Raw genomic sequence first — 20,345 nt, forward strand, 5'->3', positions numbered from 1 at the left:
GAATGATACGCGATAGAGATCATTCCGATCGGAAGATCGGAACCTTCTCGAAGCTAGACTGAGCACTGTAAAATGCCGTTACGACAAGGACATACGGCAATGTGCGACAAAACGTACGGACGTTCTAGAATTGTGCAATCATTACTCAGTAGCAATCCCGCCTAGAGTTCTCGAACATTGTTAAAAAAAATTCCCAGGGATATATAAGCGAGCCGAAACGCGACCGTTTTAGTTTCGAATGCGATATCAAGAGATAAACACCGAAACGATAAAGTGAAGACAAGTGTTAAAGTACTCTGTGCATAATTAAGTAATTAGCGACTGTTTTTGTGTGTAATAGGTGCATTTCTTCGAATAATCTGTGCTCATAAATTCCTCATTGATTTATCAAGAAAAAAGCCCTTGAAATAAATCTACGGCATTTTCTATCCGATCCCCTAGATCGTAACAATATGATCTAAATTCCTATGAAACCCACACTCGTACTAACATACACTTTTCATAACTTAACAGCATTTTATTTAATAAATAAAAAGCACATGATAAGGCCACTATATATTCATAAATAATAAATATGCTTAAACATAACAATGTAGCACGATTTCGATTAAACAATAGTATACAGAGTTTTTAACGGTTCGTTTCTTAAACGAATCTCCAACGTGGATGGAGCTAAGCGGCCTCATCGAAATAGCCATCTAGTTGCGTCGAAATCTGTAAAATTAAACATTTTTTTTATAAAATAGTTGACTTTATACAAGTCCCAGTGTTTTGCCTTAAAAAATTATTAGTAATGGAAATTTGAGGATCGAGCAGTGTTAGCCTAGTGACTTCAACGTGTGACGCTTATCCCTGAGGTCGTAGGTTCAATCCCCGGCTGTGCACCAATGGATTTTCTTTCTATGTGCGCATTTAACATTAGCTCGAACGGTGAAGGAAAACATCGTGAGGAAACCGACTTGCCTTAGACCCAAAAAGTCGACGGCGTGCGTCAGGCACAGAAGGCTGATCACCTACTTGCCTATTCAATTTACAAAAAGGTTGTAGCGACATTGATTTTTTTTTTAATGGAAATTTTTAACTGCAATATAGAGTTATGTAAGCCGTTCTCTCAAGTATGATAAGTTAATTCGTATTTATACACGTTATTGTTAACCCGCTTAAAACAAAGACTATTTAATAGCCTTTCCAGAAGTTACAGATCACTGCCGTGTAATTGTTTAAAGGGGAAGGTTTATTAGATTAGATTAATGGCAAGGTGCCTTTATAGTGAGAGAGAGTTTTTAAATCATATGTTTTGATAACAATTGTAAATAACTGTTAATGCATTATGCTTATTAATAGGGCTGATTTTGCGGTTTTTTAATTTATTTAACATTTTATTCATAATACGCGCCAAAACGAATTCACCTTATATATGTAGAAGATTATGTACACACAAGGACAATTTACTAATAATTTATTGGTTTCGATGTGTGTGTAGGTGTGTTTTATACATTATAATTAATCAATCTGAATGTACCATTAAATTATATATAGGACCGGATATAAAGATTGATTAAAAAAAACTTACCTGCATTGGTGTGTACTTCACGTACTTGTCGGGGTTCTTAGAGAAAGGCAGATGCGCGTGCGCCTGATGGAAGGCAGTGTAGGGCGGTAATAACGCCGCCTTGTTATCCCTTTTCAACGATTCGCGTAACTCTACATCCGGGACGCTGTAGCCCCGCTGCGCACGCGTTGTTTCATCCCATTCGCGGTTAAACGACTAATAAAAATTTACTTATAAATTAGTTATACATATATCTATATACATATATTAGTTAAATTGTAAACTAATTCCCGGACATTCCTGTTAAGTGAAACATTTGCAGGAAAAAATGAAATATTAATTAGTTAAAATAAAAAAAATGTGTGCATGTACTAGTGTACACACGTAAGAAGTGAAACTTCTTTATGACCATATTTTTCGAAAAATGATCTACTATATGCAACTTTACAGAAATTAGTTAAATAATTAGATAAAGTTTAACAAAAGGCTTTTTCTATCATAGACATGAATACAAATAATACAATTATTTCATTTTACCTTATTACCACTAAGATTATTACAGAATTTAATTAATTGTAATAGAATTATTAATATCATTGTTATCGTTATTATATATATTTGTTATTAATGGCTTTGAATATTTTCAAACCAACCGTGGTAGGGACAAGAAAAAGATGGCGCGTAACCGAAAAATGTGACGGTAATTTTTTACCAACGCCGATAAGGAACACTTAAATAAAAAACTAAAGCAAAAACGTATGTTTAAGTAAATACAAGTAAAATAACAATTAAGTAATTAAATATATTAATTAAAATCTGTAAATATTTAAAATATGTTTACATGCATTTTTGACACAGAAAACACTCAAAATACATACAAACGAGTAACATTAACTTCTACCATTGTTTACTATAATTACTTAAAATGAAATTCCTTAAACGAAGGAACAGTTTTAAATAAACTTGCTTTATCAACCTACATATCATACAGAAAATAATATTATAAAAACCTCGTATCGTGTTTGTGTTCGAACTCCTCTCAAACGGCTTAACCGATTTTTACAATTCTTTATGAGAATAGGCCGTTTCATAGCTGAAATTTACCTTAAAGGACTTACCGAAAACTTATCTTTCAACAGCTGTCTATCTTTGTCCCGTAATTTAGCTGGCAATGGCTCATCCAGAGTTATGTGCGACAATAGCTTGTTCCAGCTAAAATATAAAAGTTAGAATATATACCAAAGCGGTTTTAGTTAAAAATCTATGGTATCCTGTCATGTTTAATCCCTCAAAAATAATATTTAATGAAAAAAATGAACCAGACATCTAATAATATATTAGTTTAATTTAAATTTTTATGAATGTTTTTGTTTTTTGGTAATGCAAAAAGGGAAACGACGTTCATCAGAACTAATATAATTCTTGCAATTAAATTCATTATTTACAAAAATTGTCTTTTTATAAATGTCAAGATAATTAGTCAAACTACAGTGACGTGTTGCCATAACAAAAAAGCTTCATCACTGCAGCGACACCAATGCCCACGACGCGACGCGACGGTTCGTATACACAGACAATATAACTCTTTGATAATAGATTAAAATGTCAAACTGATATTTTTTTGTTTCAAATAGTATAAATTAGTTTTATTATTTACTTGTTGTAGTAATTTCTCAAATACATATGTGGATAAATGTTTTCCAAGGCTTTATTTGCACATTGGATCAACTCGCATAAAGGGTCTGTACGTTTTACTTTATTCCACAGATAAGACATATACAATAAATTCTATAGATAATAAAAAATATACCTTTGCAGATAAGTATTCTTATAATCGTTGATCATACGTCGGTATCCGGCTTCACAGTCCGGTTCAGATAATGCCAACATGTCCAAAAGACCGCTCCGTTGGAGACCCTATATGCAACACGTGGTTGGTTTAAACTTAATATTATACAGAGATTTAGATCTATTTGTATATGTTTTTATGTATACATTATGTAACGGGCAGGAAGCTCACCTGATATTAAGTAACTGTATAACAACAGGTTGGATACACACTTTGCAAGAAGGCTAGCAATTTCCTTCTTCAATCTTATCACTTTTTTCCAATTATTTCTTTATATTATCAATATAAAAGAGTACTTTAGTTAAAAGGTCTTCTTTTTTAAATATTGGCAAGATACGATGCTTGTAAACACGTAAACAATTAGCGATTTGTGTTCAATTACACAAATACACATCATTCGTTTAAAAACCGTCTCCGAGCTTTACAAGCTTGCTACGTTATCGTTGATTCGACTAATACGTACGTTGGTATACGTACTGACGTACAAAAATCGTAATATTTATAAATAATGGATTTCTTTCAATGTTAAGCTCTCAATAATATCCTAGATTATACTGATTATATTTATGAATATACACACTACTATATTCAACATATCGTGTTCGGTTCGTGAAATATATAATTTAAAGAAATTATCTTATTTTAATTTGAGACAAACTAAATGTAAATATCTTTGATAATAATGAAATACCTGCAACAGATACAAAGTGTTGTTCAAAAGAAATATAGCTTTCAATGCGTCCGGATACTGCTCGCCTTTGTTGCGCAGGGACAAGTTCAACTGCGCTAGCACCTTACCTGTGTACATTAATTTCATTTGACATTTAATTTCGATGTCAAAGAAAAACATCTTTATTTACTTATAATTGTTGGATATAAACATTTTTTTTAAATTATTCACATTAAATGATTGGAGTTGTCTTTCAGTAATCGAGGTCAGAAACTAAATATAAGTCTCGTCTAGTTTCGCTTGAGACTTTGTTGTATAAACAAATACAATTTCCTTATAAGGAATGAATTATCTTCTGGAATATGTTTCTAGTATCACACTGGTGAAAGTAACCATTTTTAAAATCGCTTATATGTTTATGTACATACCACAAGGCTTCAAGAATATATAGAGAAGATAGTGTCATAATATTTAATTACACGGAATTTCAGTATAAACGTAGCACATACCCAGTACACTTAAGCAGGTTGTTCAAAGGAAACCTCTTTGGTACACCTTCATTTTCTCAGTGACGTAATAGTAAACCGTGATGTTTCGATAGATTAAGGGCGTGATTATTTTGTTATATGTAAGTGTCTAATAAAATATTCTCGCATTTAATACAAAATCTATATAAATGAAATATGAACGTATACTTACGGAAGTATATAGACAACATAAGTGCGTTTCTATCCTGTACGCCGGTGATTTGTGACGCAGCGCGCGCGTACGCCGGTTCTGCATTTAGCGCTGGGCCTAAACATATAAGTTAAAATCATAGTATTGTAAAATAGTGCGTGGTCACGGTGACTGAAGACGAGAGGTGTTAAATGTATCGACTAAAAGATTTTTCTTTTAGTCGATACCAACTTCCGGGCAATAAATACAGATAAAACAACTTTCTCTGCAGCTGTGATACTTTTGACATTTAACACCTTTCGTCTTCAGTTACCGTGACCACGCACACTGAAAAGTACGCGAAACGTCGGAAAAAAATTAAAATTTAGAATTATGTAAATAACTATAAGTTTTAAAAATAATACATAGCTTTAATCCGTTCAAAAAGTGTTTTTCTTAAGTTCTTCCTAGTACGAGTACCGGCAACTTCACACTTTTAATGGCAGACCAATATAAGCTTAACGCTAAAGATTTACAATCTTCCGTCTGTCGTGCTTTATAATTCCTGCCGTAGACATTTTTAATTATATGTCGGTAATTATGAATTAATAAATCACTGAACGGTAGATGAAATTAAAGCCAGATATATCGGTATCTTAGATTAAAATCGTCATGTGTCAGAGATAGAGATGGAAAGAGATTTCAGCTTGTATACAACAACGCAAATCATGCTCTATACGGGACATACAGAAGCGGTGTTTTAATATACTATAAAATTATTTATTCATTTAGATTTTATTATTAAGATTTAATTTGACAGGAATAAGTCAATTCAAACTAAAATCAACTAGAAAACTCATTAAGAAAAGCACTTTTTGAACGGATTGAAGCTATGTATTATTATTAAAAAGTTTCGCGTGCTTTTCATCCGTTCATAAAGAGTTTTTCTTAATGTGTAAAAGCTAGGTCAACAAAGGACAATAGAAAACTCATACCAATGACTTGTAGATGAGCAGCAAGGGCCTGGCAATAGGCAAGGGCTGCAACGGGCAGCTGATGCACTGTCCCATCCACTGCTCCAGACGCACCATCATTGCGAACACCCTCTACCCACTCTTCCAAGGAACGGATACACTGAATACCATACATAAGAAATTAATAAAAACTACGTATAAATAAAAGGAGAAAGACTCTTTAATTAGTACAGCCAAGAAGAATTACTAGTTGAAGTTGTATTCCGTCCATTTCATCTAATACAGGTTTTGACAGGTCAGACACACACACACCGATAACGATGGGTAGTGCTATGATCCCTGTCATCCTTATTGTAATCAGACATATGTATGTATAATTTTTAATTTTCTTCAGATTAATATCCTGGAAGCCTGGAATTATCCTATTCCTAAAAATGTTAATCCTCCTATTTTCCGATATACAGTTCATTTCGAATTTGCCTGTTTAATCCAAGATAATTGAACGCCTTATATATACGAGACACGTGAGTAACGTAATTCTCATTCGTTCTCAATCTCCTAAGACACCTCACCTCACGAACGATTTTAAATTCTTGGGAGCCCAATCTATTGCTTACGTTCTGCCGATAACTAAATCTTTGAAATCACACCTTCCTTTTAGGGTCTCCGCAGTGAGGCTATGGAATTTACGGTATAATCATATCTTTATATATATCGCAGTAAAGTAGTTAAATCAGAGAGTAAATTGAACCTTTAGACAGTTAATTAAAAATCGATATTCAATCGAGTCGCTAAAGTTCCGTCAGACAAGTGAGTGAACGAGTTTCCTAAGCGTTCCTAGGCAACAAGACTAACCTAACTTAACCAATTGTTTTTTAATGTATTTCCAAGCTCTCAGTTCTTCACGATCACACCGAAATAACAGTAAAAAATGAAATAATCGTGGCGGGGTCATTGTTTTACATTATTAATCAACACGCTGGCATTCGGTCAGACAGATAGTTAAACGCTCAACTTCTTCAACGCTGCTTTATTTAAATCAAAATGCTAGCGACTTGATTGAATATCCAAATTTAATTAACTCTCTGATTTAACTACTTTACTGCGACACATATATAATTCTACTGGACGTTTGTATGTCACTGAACTCCTCTCAAACGGCTGGACCGATTTGAATTAATGTTATGTATGCATTTGGGTGGCACCCTGGATGGTTTGGAGTCACAAATCAGCCCGGCAGATGGCGCTGCAGTCGATACTTTTATACTTTGTTTGATATGTTAGTCGTTTGAAACACCATGAAGGACAAAGTCTGGCGGGTGCGCTAGTATGTTATATAATTGCATAGTTTTGCTCCTTATTTATGTCTAATTGTTAAACTGATGTAGTTTTGCACTTCTTGCAAATTTTTTCCTTACAGTGGTCGGAAGAGGTAGATCGAAAGCGATGAGACCGCCTTTTGCGCTCGTTATTATTTAATTAGTTTAATTGTAAGAGTCTGTCTGTAATGTATGGATAATGTACCAAATAGCTATACAACACATAAATTGGATTTAAGTTCCGAATAAGAAACTTTGCGCTTTGCATGGGACTCATAACTTATGATGGATGTGACGAATAGCGCTATTTGACAGTCGTGAAACGTAACAATAGTGTTTATCCTACCCATAAGTAATAAATAGCTTATTTAGAACTTATGTAGAGCTTATCCGTACATTGTGAAACAGACCCTTAAGAGTGTAAATAGATATATAACAAAAATATAACGTAACCTTAGATCATAGTTATATACATTTCTCAATACTGCTTTTGTTTCGACGGAGACAAGACATGTCAAAAAAGTATTTCTCTATTGATATAATTGGAATTTCTTACATGGTGCTGACAATTCTGCAATAAGGCTGTATAGGGTGCTGGTGGGGCGGGATGCAGGGCTCGTTGCAGGTCTGGCTGCAACTTTTGCAACCGAGCCAATAAGGCCCAGCAGGCAGCAGCACTGCTGGAACATCTGGACGCTGCTTTACGGCTGCGGGAACACGCGCGTTCCACCTCAGTTGCTATACCGAAGTATTATTTTATTTAGAAATACATGATACCTGATTTTGAATATTTTTCACTAGACAAAAACGGCCCATACCACAAAACCTGCTTAACCGATTTTATTGAAATTAGAAGTAATCTAATATCCCTAAGGACTCCATTACTTTGCCGAGAAATTTGTTGACAAACATACGAAATTTTGCACACATGTTTTGACGCCTAAGTAGACTATCACACTCAAACATTATCCAACTCCAATTATATGTAACTCCTATTTTAATGTCAGCTAAAAAAATATAAATTGATATACGAAAAGAAATATAATATGTACAGTATTCTAATGTTGCCGGGTCAAAAAAAAACTCTTACGTTATCTATACATAATTAGAAACCTTATTTATAAGCGTACTATAGCTTCAAATAACCAATGTTTTGTCAAAACATTATATAACTAATTAATCTCTATATATGTTGCAAAATTGGTGTTACTACCGTCGTCCGACATTATAACTTAATATTTAAACACAGTCAGTGCGCACGTCCAGCGCAGGCGCCGATCAGAGAGCTACTACCGTTTAAACTCAACGATCGATTCTACGCACTACTGACAATTGACTTTAACGCATTGACAACTTACAACCTTAAGATTGCGTGGTGTTGCCATTCTAAAAAACGAATAGCATTGCTTGAAGTTGCCATTCTAATAAAACGAATGGCATCGTGTTCGTTTATTACGTAATTTCTGACCTATATATAAAACTGTACTAAAAAAAATGTTTCCTGGAAATAACATATATGGCAAAACGACGTTTGCCGGGTCAGCTAGTAATTTTTAAAAATACTTTTCATCGCGTCTATATCAGATAACTTTGCGTGAAGATTTTTTAATTATTCTAAAGAGAAAAATAGTCCTCACCCAATATTCCCAAACAGTCCTTGAGCAGCGCAGCGAGCAGCGCGGACAATCTGGGCAAAGGCACCAGCCCCAACGCGTGTCGTTGCTCGCGACGTGCAATACGGCACACGGCCGCTGCCAACGTCCCCGCCGCCTCCACTTCGCGCTCGTCCAAGGTCTCGCTACATTCTTCCATATCTACCACAAATTTATTTTAAAAAATCTATTTCTATGTATGAACTTAATCCATGGGAAAATTAATTTGTAATAAGATCCTATTCAAAATTAATGAATTGATAAAAACTAAATCAGTATTTTGTCCCTTTCTCTCAAATGGTGTTTACACTGTGATGAAAAGGGACAGAATGCGGATACGAACCCCTTGATACTCAATACACTCAATACAAGTAATCGTTACGATAAGAATTTTCTTTAAAGAATATCGCGCCTAAAAGAGTTTCTAAAAAAACTAATACATTTATCTTCTTAGATCGTTCTACAGTGAATTAGTACGAACGAATTATTATGAACTTATTTGAATTACATTGGTACCTTGAAAAGAGAGAGATAGAGATACCTCTTCCTTTCTTTTCCAGTTTTCTTCTTTTAAGAGATTAACGGATGCTAGCGTTCAAACGTTAGCGACTTCGCGCGACTGGTTAAATATATTTAAGAGTTAGACATATATGGGATTTGTACATCACTGCTATATTTTCAATAGTATGCAGCATACAATATAGGGACTTTTATTGGTATTTTCACACCGAAGTTTTCATATGTATGCCTTTTAAACTCTTTTAAATTATTCTATAGCCTATGAGTATGTTCTTCAGGGATCATATAGGATTTCAATGGGGTTTTCCTGTCCACATAGTATACCTAAATTTCTTACTAACCACTACCCGACGTGAGACTGATGTTAAATTATCGGGATTCATGTGCATTTTTTACTTTGAATATTTCATGTATCATTTTTTTAGCATAGTTTGTTTTTTTTGTTCCTGTTTAGGTTTGTGTTAATAACTGTATGTAATATGTATTTTTGCACTTCTTGCCTACATTAACTAATTTAAAACATTTTTTTCCCTTCTCACAGTGGTTGCCTGAAGAGTTCGCTGGAAAGCGATAAGGCCGCCAGTTGCCCACTTTTTCATTTAATTATGTTCACTTTTTATATTATGTGCAACGAAGTGTTGATAAATAAATATTAATGTAGATTAATATCTCACAAGCATCATTGATTGATCTCCGAGGGCCAATGGCCAATCCCGTGGACTGCTCCAGTGTCTGTGAGGCTTTCATCATTATGTTGATTGCACGCTTTTCTAAACTGAAAAATTAAACCGATAAATAATACAACTATAAAGTATTTATACTTCAAAAATAAATCAGTTTCAATAATTAAAATCGTAATTGAGAGCGCTTATAGAGATTAGTTTTTACGTATAATATAAACAAAATACCAAAATTAACTATTAATTAATAAGAAACTTACACTTTCTGTATTTTACTGGTCCTTCTAGATGTACTGTCAGCACGATTTAACAAATTTTTGCTTCTCTGTAAAAAAAATATGGTACTTCATCAATTTGTGGCTATACTTAATATTTAATTAGTAACTTATCATTCTCATAATTCAGTTATGCACGATAATGGTTAATTCATTAATAAGTGAATATTCAAACAAACTGCAAAGAGTTGACTTTCTGCGTCTCACTTCTCTTATTTCCTGTCAGACCCCAGTATATATTAACAAACAAATATTTTAAAATCAAACTTACCATTAATGGAGAAGCAGCCATAGATCTAGATCTCAAATAGTCTTTGAAAGCCACAAGTGAGTTCTTAGCAGCCGGCGCCCTGATAGCGAGCAAGGGCCCGGATGGAGGCCGACCAGCTGCACTGAGCCATGCAGCAGCCGCCCGCATAGTTTCAACGCTTGTCACAGTTGTTGAGTTACTGCCACTCACTGATATACTGTCTACACTTGAATCTGAAATATTATCAACATTAAAAAAAATAAACAACAGAACATGTGCCTTAGTTGTGATTGTTATGGACCAATCACAAACCCATACCTATTATTCAATGAATGATTTAAGATACAATTCTAAATTTTGTATGATAAAGAATTAAGAAATCAGTATAACATATAAACAGAATTTTAAAAAATACTTTATGCTAACAAAACTAGTGCCAATTCATATATAAACTTATATGACACTCCATACACAAGGCATGAAATCTAATCTTGTTTTTTTTTTGCATAGATTCTCCATCTGATATTTTAATAAGGTCACGGAGATGATACACAAAAAAGCAAACCAAAGAGCATTACCACAAATGTGTAAGCTCATACTAGCATAAGCAATGGTTTTAAATACTAGTTATATATAACATATGTCTAACAACAAGATATTATTTTCATATATAATTAGATATTTAAACAACCTTCCTCAAGAGCTATCATATCCATGAGTGTTGTTGGAGATAGGGGTCTTGTGTTGCGACTGAGAAGCTCTTCAAATGACGCCTCCAATTTTAGCACCCCAGTATTATATAGTTGGTTCTAAAATCATCAAAAGTCAAGATTACCTTATTATATTGTAGGACTTTTGTTCATATTAAATAGCTATTTTTGTTTATTCTCATACATATTCTCTCTCAGCTCAAGAAAAAAATACAATGAGAATCACCATAAACTCCATTTGACCCATGCAAGAGACCTATATCAAAGTTATGTTAATTTATGAATAATATACTTATAAAAAAATATTAAAACCTTGTATGCTTACAATATTTTCAAGTTCAACACTTTGTGGATTGTTTTTATTGAAATAGTTTTGAGCCTCTGCTAGTTTATCCAGTGCCTAAAACAGTCAAAATAAACTTTTTTAATGTCTATTATGTTTTATGATAAAGTGTATAACATTTATCTAGTGGTTATGCAAGACATTCATTATCTGTTCATAAATTATTAGAAAGTTAATGCTTTATATGCTAAGAAATTAAACTGACAGTAAACACCTTAAAATAAAAATATCAGCAGTTGCCTAGCACTGATAACATTCATGCCTATAAAAAGAAATATTCAAAGAAACCGATGATAGAAATCTTATGATTTTAATGACACTAGAAAAATATAACCAGTGCCTTTGCATTAGTAATACAAATTATTTATGTATTTAATGTCAGATAAGCAATAAATTGCCTTAGGCAGGAAGACACTGAAAGGTGTGCTCTTAGCCAATGACAAAAAGAAATTGAGTGTAAAAAATATAAAAGGTAATTTGCTCTCTTTCCCTGTTGACTGTTACACAAATTTGTAAATATACAATTATGAAATATTGCTATGGACTAATTTTAATAATGTAAATATCACCTCTAAGTAAATATTAAGAGCTTCTGTGGTAGAAGTATGTGGCCCATTCTGGATAAGATCAGCTAATTCTCTAGACACCATGTAATAGTTTATTACATGTTCCAAAGATTTGACTGTGCGGTCCATATCTAGAATTCAATATGAATATTAAACCTAAACAAATATACCATATTATATTCTAGCAGATGGAATACAATAATTTCTAAACTGAATAATATCTCTCTTCTTTCTTTGATTTCTTACACAAAGACATCCTTAATTTCTTCACCTGGTGATATATTTATTATTTAAGCATGCTTAAATTTTACATTCCAAAACATTTCTGAAATTTTAAGTACCAAAACATTTTTCTGACATTTAACAGCCAATCAACTCACTTTGATGTATATGCTGAAGTCTTGCCGTATCTCCATACAGTGGTAAAACTGCTTTTTCAAGCTGTTGAAGTCTTTGTTCACAAGCACCTAGTACATTACAGACATCATTTGCAATCGACATACTGCGATTAGCAGCAGCCTTAAGCTCTTGCATGTTCATCATCTCCTGTTAAACAAGGACACGCCTCCTTTTACTACTTATAGTATAAGATCTTCTGTACCCAGAGTTATCACAATTACTATTAAAAAATGTTATTTTGGTGTCACTCAAACTCACCTTCTTCAATTTCATTTCTATTTCATACTTTTTCTCTACGGCATACATCATGAAAAAAATTATATACGTCTACGGTTAGCACTTTGTAATTACGAAAGTAATAATCTAAAACAGCATGCTACAAAACATTCCGACGCTTTCCTGGGAAGTTAAAACCACATTAATTTAAATATAATCTCAGCATTGTTTTTTATTAATTTTATAAATAAAATGTAATAAACAAATAAAATAAAATTAGTTTTGCTTATCAGTCTTCACAAATTGACACTTGACAGTGGCAGTCTACAAAATTTTGACAATCATTGTGAATTGGCCCCTAATCGCTAATCGCCCCAGACGGGGCCGTGTTATAAACTTATTTCTAAGTATAAACGCGTTGTTTCCATGACTATGATGGAAATATGATGGATGCATCATAATGTTAGTTATTTATACAAATAATTTATACAAATCCAATTTTAGAGAGAGAATGAGATGGAATCATTCTTTTACACGTTCAATCCTACAGTATATATGTTTGTCTCTTTCTATACAAATTTATTTCTATAAAATTTCCGTACTGGGCCTTATAACTCAAATCGTTTCTTAAGGTGTAAACTCCAATAAACTCCAAAAAATTCTTAGTGTATGCTAAACAACAGTTCACGCAGATTCTTACGTTTATAGTAGTTTTGTGGGAGTAATACCGACTTATCCTTTTACTTATTCGTTTCTGGGGTAAACATTTAAGAATGGATACCTACTTTGTCTTACTGTTCATAACATAGGTAAATTAATACTTGTTGCGGCTCGACAAACACCGTAATTTTCATACATTGAAATTTAATTATTCAAGACAACAGACAATATATTAAAAAAAAAACACTTTTAAACAATACATTTACTTAACTATTATTACAATTATAGTAAAAAAAAGTATTTTATGATTTAATTTAATATTAAGATAAACTAGATAGAGCTGTATAAATTTATAGCAAATTACCAAATTACCACATTAAAATTTGCATGTTATATTTAGAAAAAGTATCCGATCGCAGTTCGATGACGTGCCGTACTTGTTCGAAACGTGGCTGACGTTTTGAAAGCTGTCTTGTTTTGTCTTTTACATTTCACGTACGTTCACCAGAGAAACATTACGAATTTGAGATTTTTTAAGAAAATTCATATATTTGTGGCTATTCCACTGTTGAGTGTACATATCTTTTTAATTTGTAAGTATATAAAAATACTTTTTTAGTGCTAACATGTTTACTTCCTATTTTAATATTACTTATTAGAAAATTTATTTCAGAAAATGGACCAAATCGTAAAGTTCGTAGAGCCTGGCAGACAGTTCGCTAAGGATTCTATCAGATTAGTGAGAAGATGCACTAAGCCAGACAGAAAAGGTCAGTGAATATTTATTTAAAATTATAACAGTGTTCCAGAAATATTTTAACTAACCATTTGTATGTTTCACAGTTGTTGCGCTGGCATGTCGCCACTTTATTGTAACGCGAAATTTAAAGTAGCTATAGTCTAGTACATTATAAGTCATTACAATAACCACCTATATAGAGGGTTGACTATAAACTTAAAATATGTACTTGTATCTATTAGTCTTAACAGTGATTCTCTAACTTAATCTTTGTTACTTTAAAACTGCTGAATAGCACTTTAACTTGAAAGGACACAAATTGTTTCAGAGTTCCAGAAGATAGCAATTGCTACAGCTATTGGTTTCTGCATCATGGGATTCATTGGTTTCTTTGTTAAGTTGATACATATTCCAATCAACAACATTATTGTAGGCTCATAGATGGTACTTTTAGCTCTAGTTTTAACTTATCTTTAAGTCCTCTGGTTTCTTTAGTTTATTCTCGCTTCTACTTTCATGTTTTTATTGCAATAAATTATTTCATTTTTTACAAAAAATATTTCTATTTAATGTTATATTGTCAGTTAACATGTTTCACTATTGCAATTGAGGTTTATGTTGGGAGCTTTAAACATTTACTCACAGTGAATAGATCAATAATAAAAAATATTTATAACTATTTTGTTTATTAATTCACTCCTGGAACTTACATACATTACATCATATGTTGGGCTACATGCCAGTATATTTTAGCATTGTAGTTAATGTTTTTATAAATCGCCCAAATTCTGATAGAGAATTCATACAAACAGTAGGTAATAAGATAATCGAAATATTGCATTATACATACGTAATATATCCTAATCTTTCTCCTTTCTTTTCATCCACATATATGGAGAAAGAGCAAGCTGTATAAATCTATGTGAGCACAGAGTAAATAAATAAGTTTCATTTCTTAGCAATTTAATTACTGGAATTTTAGTTAACAACAACAAGAAAGATTCAATAAAAAAGAGTCCAGATAATTGGACTTAAATAAACTTTTTTAAATATAAAAATATAACATCTTCAAATCAATATCTTCAAATCATTCCTTTTGCATGACATGGATGTAGTAAGCTGGCTCCGGTACTTGATTAAGTGGTTTAAAGTCAGCATATATACTGTGTTGAGCTTTATTTGAGAAAGCATCATCTAACATTTCTGTGAATTTATCTAGTTTGTGAGGGTAGTAGCAGAGGCGGAATTCACTGAAATAAAAAGATATATTAACTCCTGGATGTTGTGACTCCTTGTAAATAAAAAAGGTGATATCTATAAAAAACAAAAAGTATTGCACAAATATTCAACCATGACCAACGGCTCTGAATATAATTATTATTACTGAGAAGTAGCGTGTCCATTATTTCTAGAATTGCAAAACAATGGTTACAATTACCTCTTTTCAGCAATATCCCCATCCTCTGTAGGGCAAATGCAATAATCTAACGCAACTAGTTCCGGTTTTCCGCGAACGACTAGCACTGATGTCTTGATATCTACTGGGTAGGAACTCTGAAAAGGAAGACAGGAGAATATTATTTTGATTGGATTAGAGATTGCTCTATAAGACATGGGGCAAATGTACTTATAATTTTGAAACTTCCTTACTTTAAACTAAAAGTATCCCTACTATCCTGCTCGTTTATCTCTGGTATTAAAACAAACATATTGATTGCTTTTTACATTTTATTTTACTGAGTTGTTGTATGTTTTGGTTCCTGGGGATAAAACTACGCGAACAAGCAAATGTGCATTTGAATATTGGTAGGCGCAGAGTTTTAATAATGGTGAAAGTATATTTTCAACCTATTACATTCTGACTCCCGTTCGTTTAATATAAATTGAATTTTTACTAGCGCAATGTATTTTTGTCTCAGGCGCTTGGTCTATAGAGGCAATGACAGAACTTATTACACATAATTCGTATAATATACATATACTAGTATGTATTACGTACGATAGGGGCGCGGACACCTCGAAGCGTTGCACCCATGTATTAAATCTTTCTTTACCTTAACTCTATTGTAAAGACATTTAATGTATATACAAGATCAATCTAAATTTACTTACATTATAATAAATTGAATGTCCAGGCGTAGAGCCCTTATCGATCATCGCATCGTAATTTCGATGGTCTATTATCAACAATCCTCCAGGCTTTAGGACTTTTGCGAAATTTTCTAAACACATCTTTTGTGTTCTTTGATCATCGTATTCATCTAAGAGATGGGCAAATGAGTTTCCAAGACAAATAAGAGCATCAAACTTGGCGCCAGGCAGAAATGATTCGATGTCTTGTGGAAGACTTTCCCAACTGGCCTCTTCAATTACTGAAATATGTATATAGGTATTCTTAAACATTTAAACGACCGTTTGGTTTTTTATACAAAAAATAACATATGGAATAAATTCCAGGATTTTATTAAGATGATTAATTTAACTCGTTTTATGTCACATGGTAGGGCTATAATTGATAGAACATGACTTCTATGTCGTGTTTGTTGGGGTTAGATATCAGTCATAAATAAAATGCTGGTACTTAATAAAATTGTACTAAGCAATATGAACAATAATTAACGAATTCTAATTCTTGCCAGCCTCAAAAGGGTTTTAATAAAAATAGGTTAGCGATCAAAAAGTGACAGAGATATGCTTGCCAGTTCTTCTCTTCCGTTCTACCCCCATGTTTGGAGGGCTTTTAGTTAATTTTAAATAAAAACAATTTTATGTATTGCCTTTCGTAAATTACCTATATGAATAAATGTTACAGCGTCACTGATAAACCGTGGATGGTTTCTAATTACATATGACTTCGGTATGAAAAAAAAATGTATTATTACTTACTCCACTCATCATATTTCCGATCACGCCGTTTCTCCCATCGAGCCTTGAGAGCGTGTTTTAACATTTTGTCGGACGCGTCCACTGACACCACTTCAAAGCCTTCGTCGACGAGCATCATAGAGTCTATACTAAAAGTAAATATACAATAAAATCAATTTTTAATTTAAAAATATGTAAATTAATTAAAAGTTTATAATAATACAAATAGCTTTAATCCGGTTAAAAATTCTCTTTTCTAATTTAAAAAATTCTAAAAGAAGTTTTCTTTCAATGTGTAAAAGCTATGTTAACCATAGACAATACTAAATTTACAATATTTTATATGGTAGTCATATTCATGCCTTAATAAGGACTCCAATTGTGCACAATTATCCCGAGAATAATTAGTAAGTAAAGTAGTAAAAACATATAAATAAAATAATAAATCAATGGCGCTACAACCTTTTTAGGTCTGGGCCTCAGATTTATGTATTTGTTTCATGATCATTTGTTAATCTAATAGGCAAGTAGCCTAATAACACGCCTTCGACTTTTTGTGTCTAAGGCAAGCCGGTTTCGTCACAATGTTTTCCCTTACCGTTTGAGCGAATATTAAATGCGCACATATAAAGAAAGGCCATTGGTGCAGAGCCGGGGATCGAACCTACGACCTCAGGGATGAGAGTCGCACTGAAACCACTAGGCCGACATAGCTCAAAATTTATTACGTGTTTTAAAATCATCGATCATTCAAACTGTTAATAACGAGATAATTGTTTTATAAGAACATTTTAAAATTGTCATATAATCGTCAACCTATTTAATCAATAAGTAGTATTTTTACTGTTTTTGTAATCTTTTTTAACGTGTTGTCTGTTATCTTAAACTATCTGTGACCCACGGTCACCGCGCTTATTCTGTCGTAACTTGATGTAAAAACTTTATAAATGGACAAGACAAAAAGTTTTCAAGCAACGAAACTATTTTATGTAGGTGACCACCCGCGCTAAAGAGGCAGTATAAATTTACACTTATAAGATAACATAATATGATAACAAGTAAACTAAACAAATAATATTTTGTTACATAAAAACAAGAATTATCAAATCAAAATAATGAGAGCGCATTTATAAACAAAACAATATCCTATTCATGTGTAAGATTTTTATCATAACTGATTTAACTAGACTGGCTAACAAAAACAAATAAATAATACATATTTGACTTCGTTTAACATATTTCTTTGTCAGTTTAAATGAAGAATGTCGCTGCTGAAAATATTTATAAAAATTGCTTTACTATTTTTTTTAAACTAAATCTAGGTTCTACAATTCGTGCGTAATAAAATATACACTTACCCTGTACCACATGCTACGTCGAGAACCTTAACACAACCATGTTTTCTGAGAATTCCACTCAAAAAGGTCCTATAATTCTGTGTTCGTTTGTTGCTATCACCAATGTACTTCTTCCATATCCTCGCAGCCTTACCATCAGCATACTGGTCTTTAACTCCCTCAGAGGGAATACCTTGAGAGCGGGAATGAAAGACTTTATCCGACGCCATTTTTCACGAGAAACGATGTCTGGAAATGAGATTCGCAGCTGTGAATATGAATACGGAAAAGACTACGAGCCTTTGATGACACCAAATAATATTTAAATATATTATTTACATTTGATTAAATTTTGAGAACGCTCTCACTTAAAATCACTGAGAGGACAAACACAGATAACTCTTTACTATATTATGAGTAAAGTTTATAAAATCTAGCCGGTATGAATCGCTACGTTTAGATTATTATGAAAATAATGCTTAGTCATCATCAGTAGATAAAATATATAGCTCACAGTGACGTTAATTTATTTACAATTAATGCGATAACAAAGATAGTATGTATATAGAAAGTAATTAATAGATACATGTACCGTATATAAACTATTAAATATTGAACGAATAGCATTATCTATTTCCTTTTTGTTAACTGATCGTTTTTTTTATGAAATAAAAACGTGGTACTTACATAATTTATAACCGTAAATATTATTCGTCAATCAATGACGACGAACCGAGTCGAGTTTAAGATGGCATCTGTTAACATGCTGTTAGGTACGCGGCATTTAATACACGTAATGTATGATGTAACATTTTTCGTATTTTGCGTTGGCTTTCCTGTTATTTATAAGTTCAGTTATATATTAAGATCATATAGAGATATCGATATAACGATAAAGAAATTTCAGCAATTGAACTAGGATTTTTAAAGTCTAGTTTATTAAATTCTCTTAATACATTGTTTACTTATGCGTTCAAAATAAATTTAAAAGATATGTATATTAAATGACATTTGAACATAGTCAGAATTAAATAGTAATTAAGGAAATTTTCCTAGTTTTTGTATGTCTGTCTGTATACATATCGCTTATATTCAATACGGGTTTGACACTCAAATTATCCTCACGACACCGCGCCGTGTTCTCAAAGTCAATTTAACTAAACGACAGTTCTAGATGTAGACATCTTCGGGTATACAACTATATATTTTTATATAAAGTAGTTTATATTATTGTATTATCTTTTTTAATATTTAGAATGTTTACATCTGGAAGAAACTGATTTTATCATTAAGACAACCGTTTTTCTTTCTCTCTCCTGTTTGCTAATACTGTGAATATGATGTAAATAAAGTGTTATTATTACTTCCTGTTTATTGATAAGTACTGAATTTATTTCCTAATAAATGCATTCATTTGATACAGCCCTCCATAGGCCTCAGATATTTGCGTATTTTCTATTGATCAATGGTTATTGTTTGGTTTATCTTTATAATCGAGTATATATTTAACTTGTCAATGCTGTACATTTATTCCGTATCAATTTCCACGCGATAATTTTCTTTAGAACATAAATGTATGTCATGTAATTTACGCATATAGAAAGGAAAATACACTACGTGTAGCGAAAATTTAATCATACTAAAAAGTTATTAAACAAGAAGTTGTTTCATAATTATTATGCAGAAATGTTTTCCGATAAAGAGATTTAGTAGAACAAAATGTTCTGGCAATAATTTGTTCAACTCCGTATGACAAGTCTTATTATTAAAGTCCCTACGTATTAACGTTTCTACTTAGATTAACATGAACTCTACCTGCCACAATAAAATTTATATGATTTAAGTGTAAAACAGCGTTTTCGATAAGCTGCCATTTTTATAAAAATAATCTATAATCAGTTCTGTAGTTTATTCATTACAAACAAACAAATCTTTATATCATATTGGTGCAGATATAAATGTTATCAAAAGAAAAAACTAAGTTCTTTTTGATAAGTTCCATAACCAGATGTTTGCTTGACCCACAGTCCATAGATAGCTTTTATCGACACGTTAGTGTTTTAATCGGACAATTTTAATATCTTCTGTTGAGTAATGATAAATAATTTAGTTG

At 32.3% G+C, this 20,345-nt stretch overlaps 3 protein-coding genes across 5 annotated transcripts; 1 reads left to right on the plus strand and 2 right to left on the minus strand.

Moving 5' to 3' along the window:
* Nucleotides 1-542: 542 nt before the first annotated feature.
* On the minus strand, nt 543-12,933 carry LOC123711493 (exocyst complex component 7). Its single transcript, XM_045664110.1, has 17 exons — nt 12,674-12,933; nt 12,397-12,562; nt 12,020-12,147; nt 11,433-11,507; nt 11,089-11,206; nt 10,419-10,630; nt 10,133-10,197; nt 9,867-9,967; nt 8,659-8,835; nt 7,578-7,759; nt 5,724-5,862; nt 4,771-4,866; nt 4,093-4,199; nt 3,363-3,469; nt 2,671-2,764; nt 1,574-1,768; nt 543-714 (listed from the first exon to the last, which is right to left on the minus strand). Exons 1-17 carry the CDS (start codon nt 12,722-12,724, stop codon nt 673-675), a joined length of 2,055 nt encoding a protein of 684 aa, XP_045520066.1. The 5' UTR covers nt 12,725-12,933; the 3' UTR covers nt 543-672.
* Nucleotides 12,934-13,730: 797 nt separating this feature from the next.
* On the plus strand, nt 13,731-14,709 carry LOC123711497 (protein transport protein Sec61 subunit gamma). 2 transcript variants are annotated; one of them, XM_045664117.1, is made up of 3 exons: nt 13,731-13,884; nt 13,965-14,061; nt 14,359-14,709. In XM_045664117.1, exons 2-3 carry the CDS (start codon nt 13,968-13,970, stop codon nt 14,469-14,471), a joined length of 207 nt encoding a protein of 68 aa, XP_045520073.1. In that variant the 5' UTR covers nt 13,731-13,884; nt 13,965-13,967; the 3' UTR covers nt 14,472-14,709. The 2 variants fall into 2 exon arrangements, with proteins under 2 accessions (XP_045520073.1, XP_045520074.1); XM_045664118.1 differs by having other exon boundaries at nt 13,753-13,884; nt 13,951-14,061.
* A 267-nt stretch (nt 14,710-14,976) lies between these two features.
* Nucleotides 14,977-19,042, minus strand: LOC123711496 (glycine N-methyltransferase). Of its 2 annotated transcripts, none has more exons than XM_045664114.1 (6): nt 18,920-19,042; nt 18,254-18,481; nt 16,917-17,044; nt 16,143-16,402; nt 15,469-15,584; nt 14,977-15,280 (listed from the first exon to the last, which is right to left on the minus strand). In XM_045664114.1, exons 2-6 carry the CDS (start codon nt 18,460-18,462, stop codon nt 15,118-15,120), a joined length of 876 nt encoding a protein of 291 aa, XP_045520070.1. In that variant the 5' UTR covers nt 18,463-18,481; nt 18,920-19,042; the 3' UTR covers nt 14,977-15,117. The 2 variants fall into 2 exon arrangements, with proteins under 2 accessions (XP_045520070.1, XP_045520072.1); XM_045664116.1 differs by lacking the exon at nt 18,920-19,042 and adding an exon at nt 18,572-18,689.
* Nucleotides 19,043-20,345: the final 1,303 nt, after the last annotated feature.

Source organism: Pieris brassicae, chromosome 6 (assembly GCF_905147105.1).
Source record: "Pieris brassicae chromosome 6, ilPieBrab1.1, whole genome shotgun sequence".
Classification (NCBI taxonomy): Eukaryota; Metazoa; Arthropoda; class Insecta; order Lepidoptera; family Pieridae; genus Pieris; species Pieris brassicae.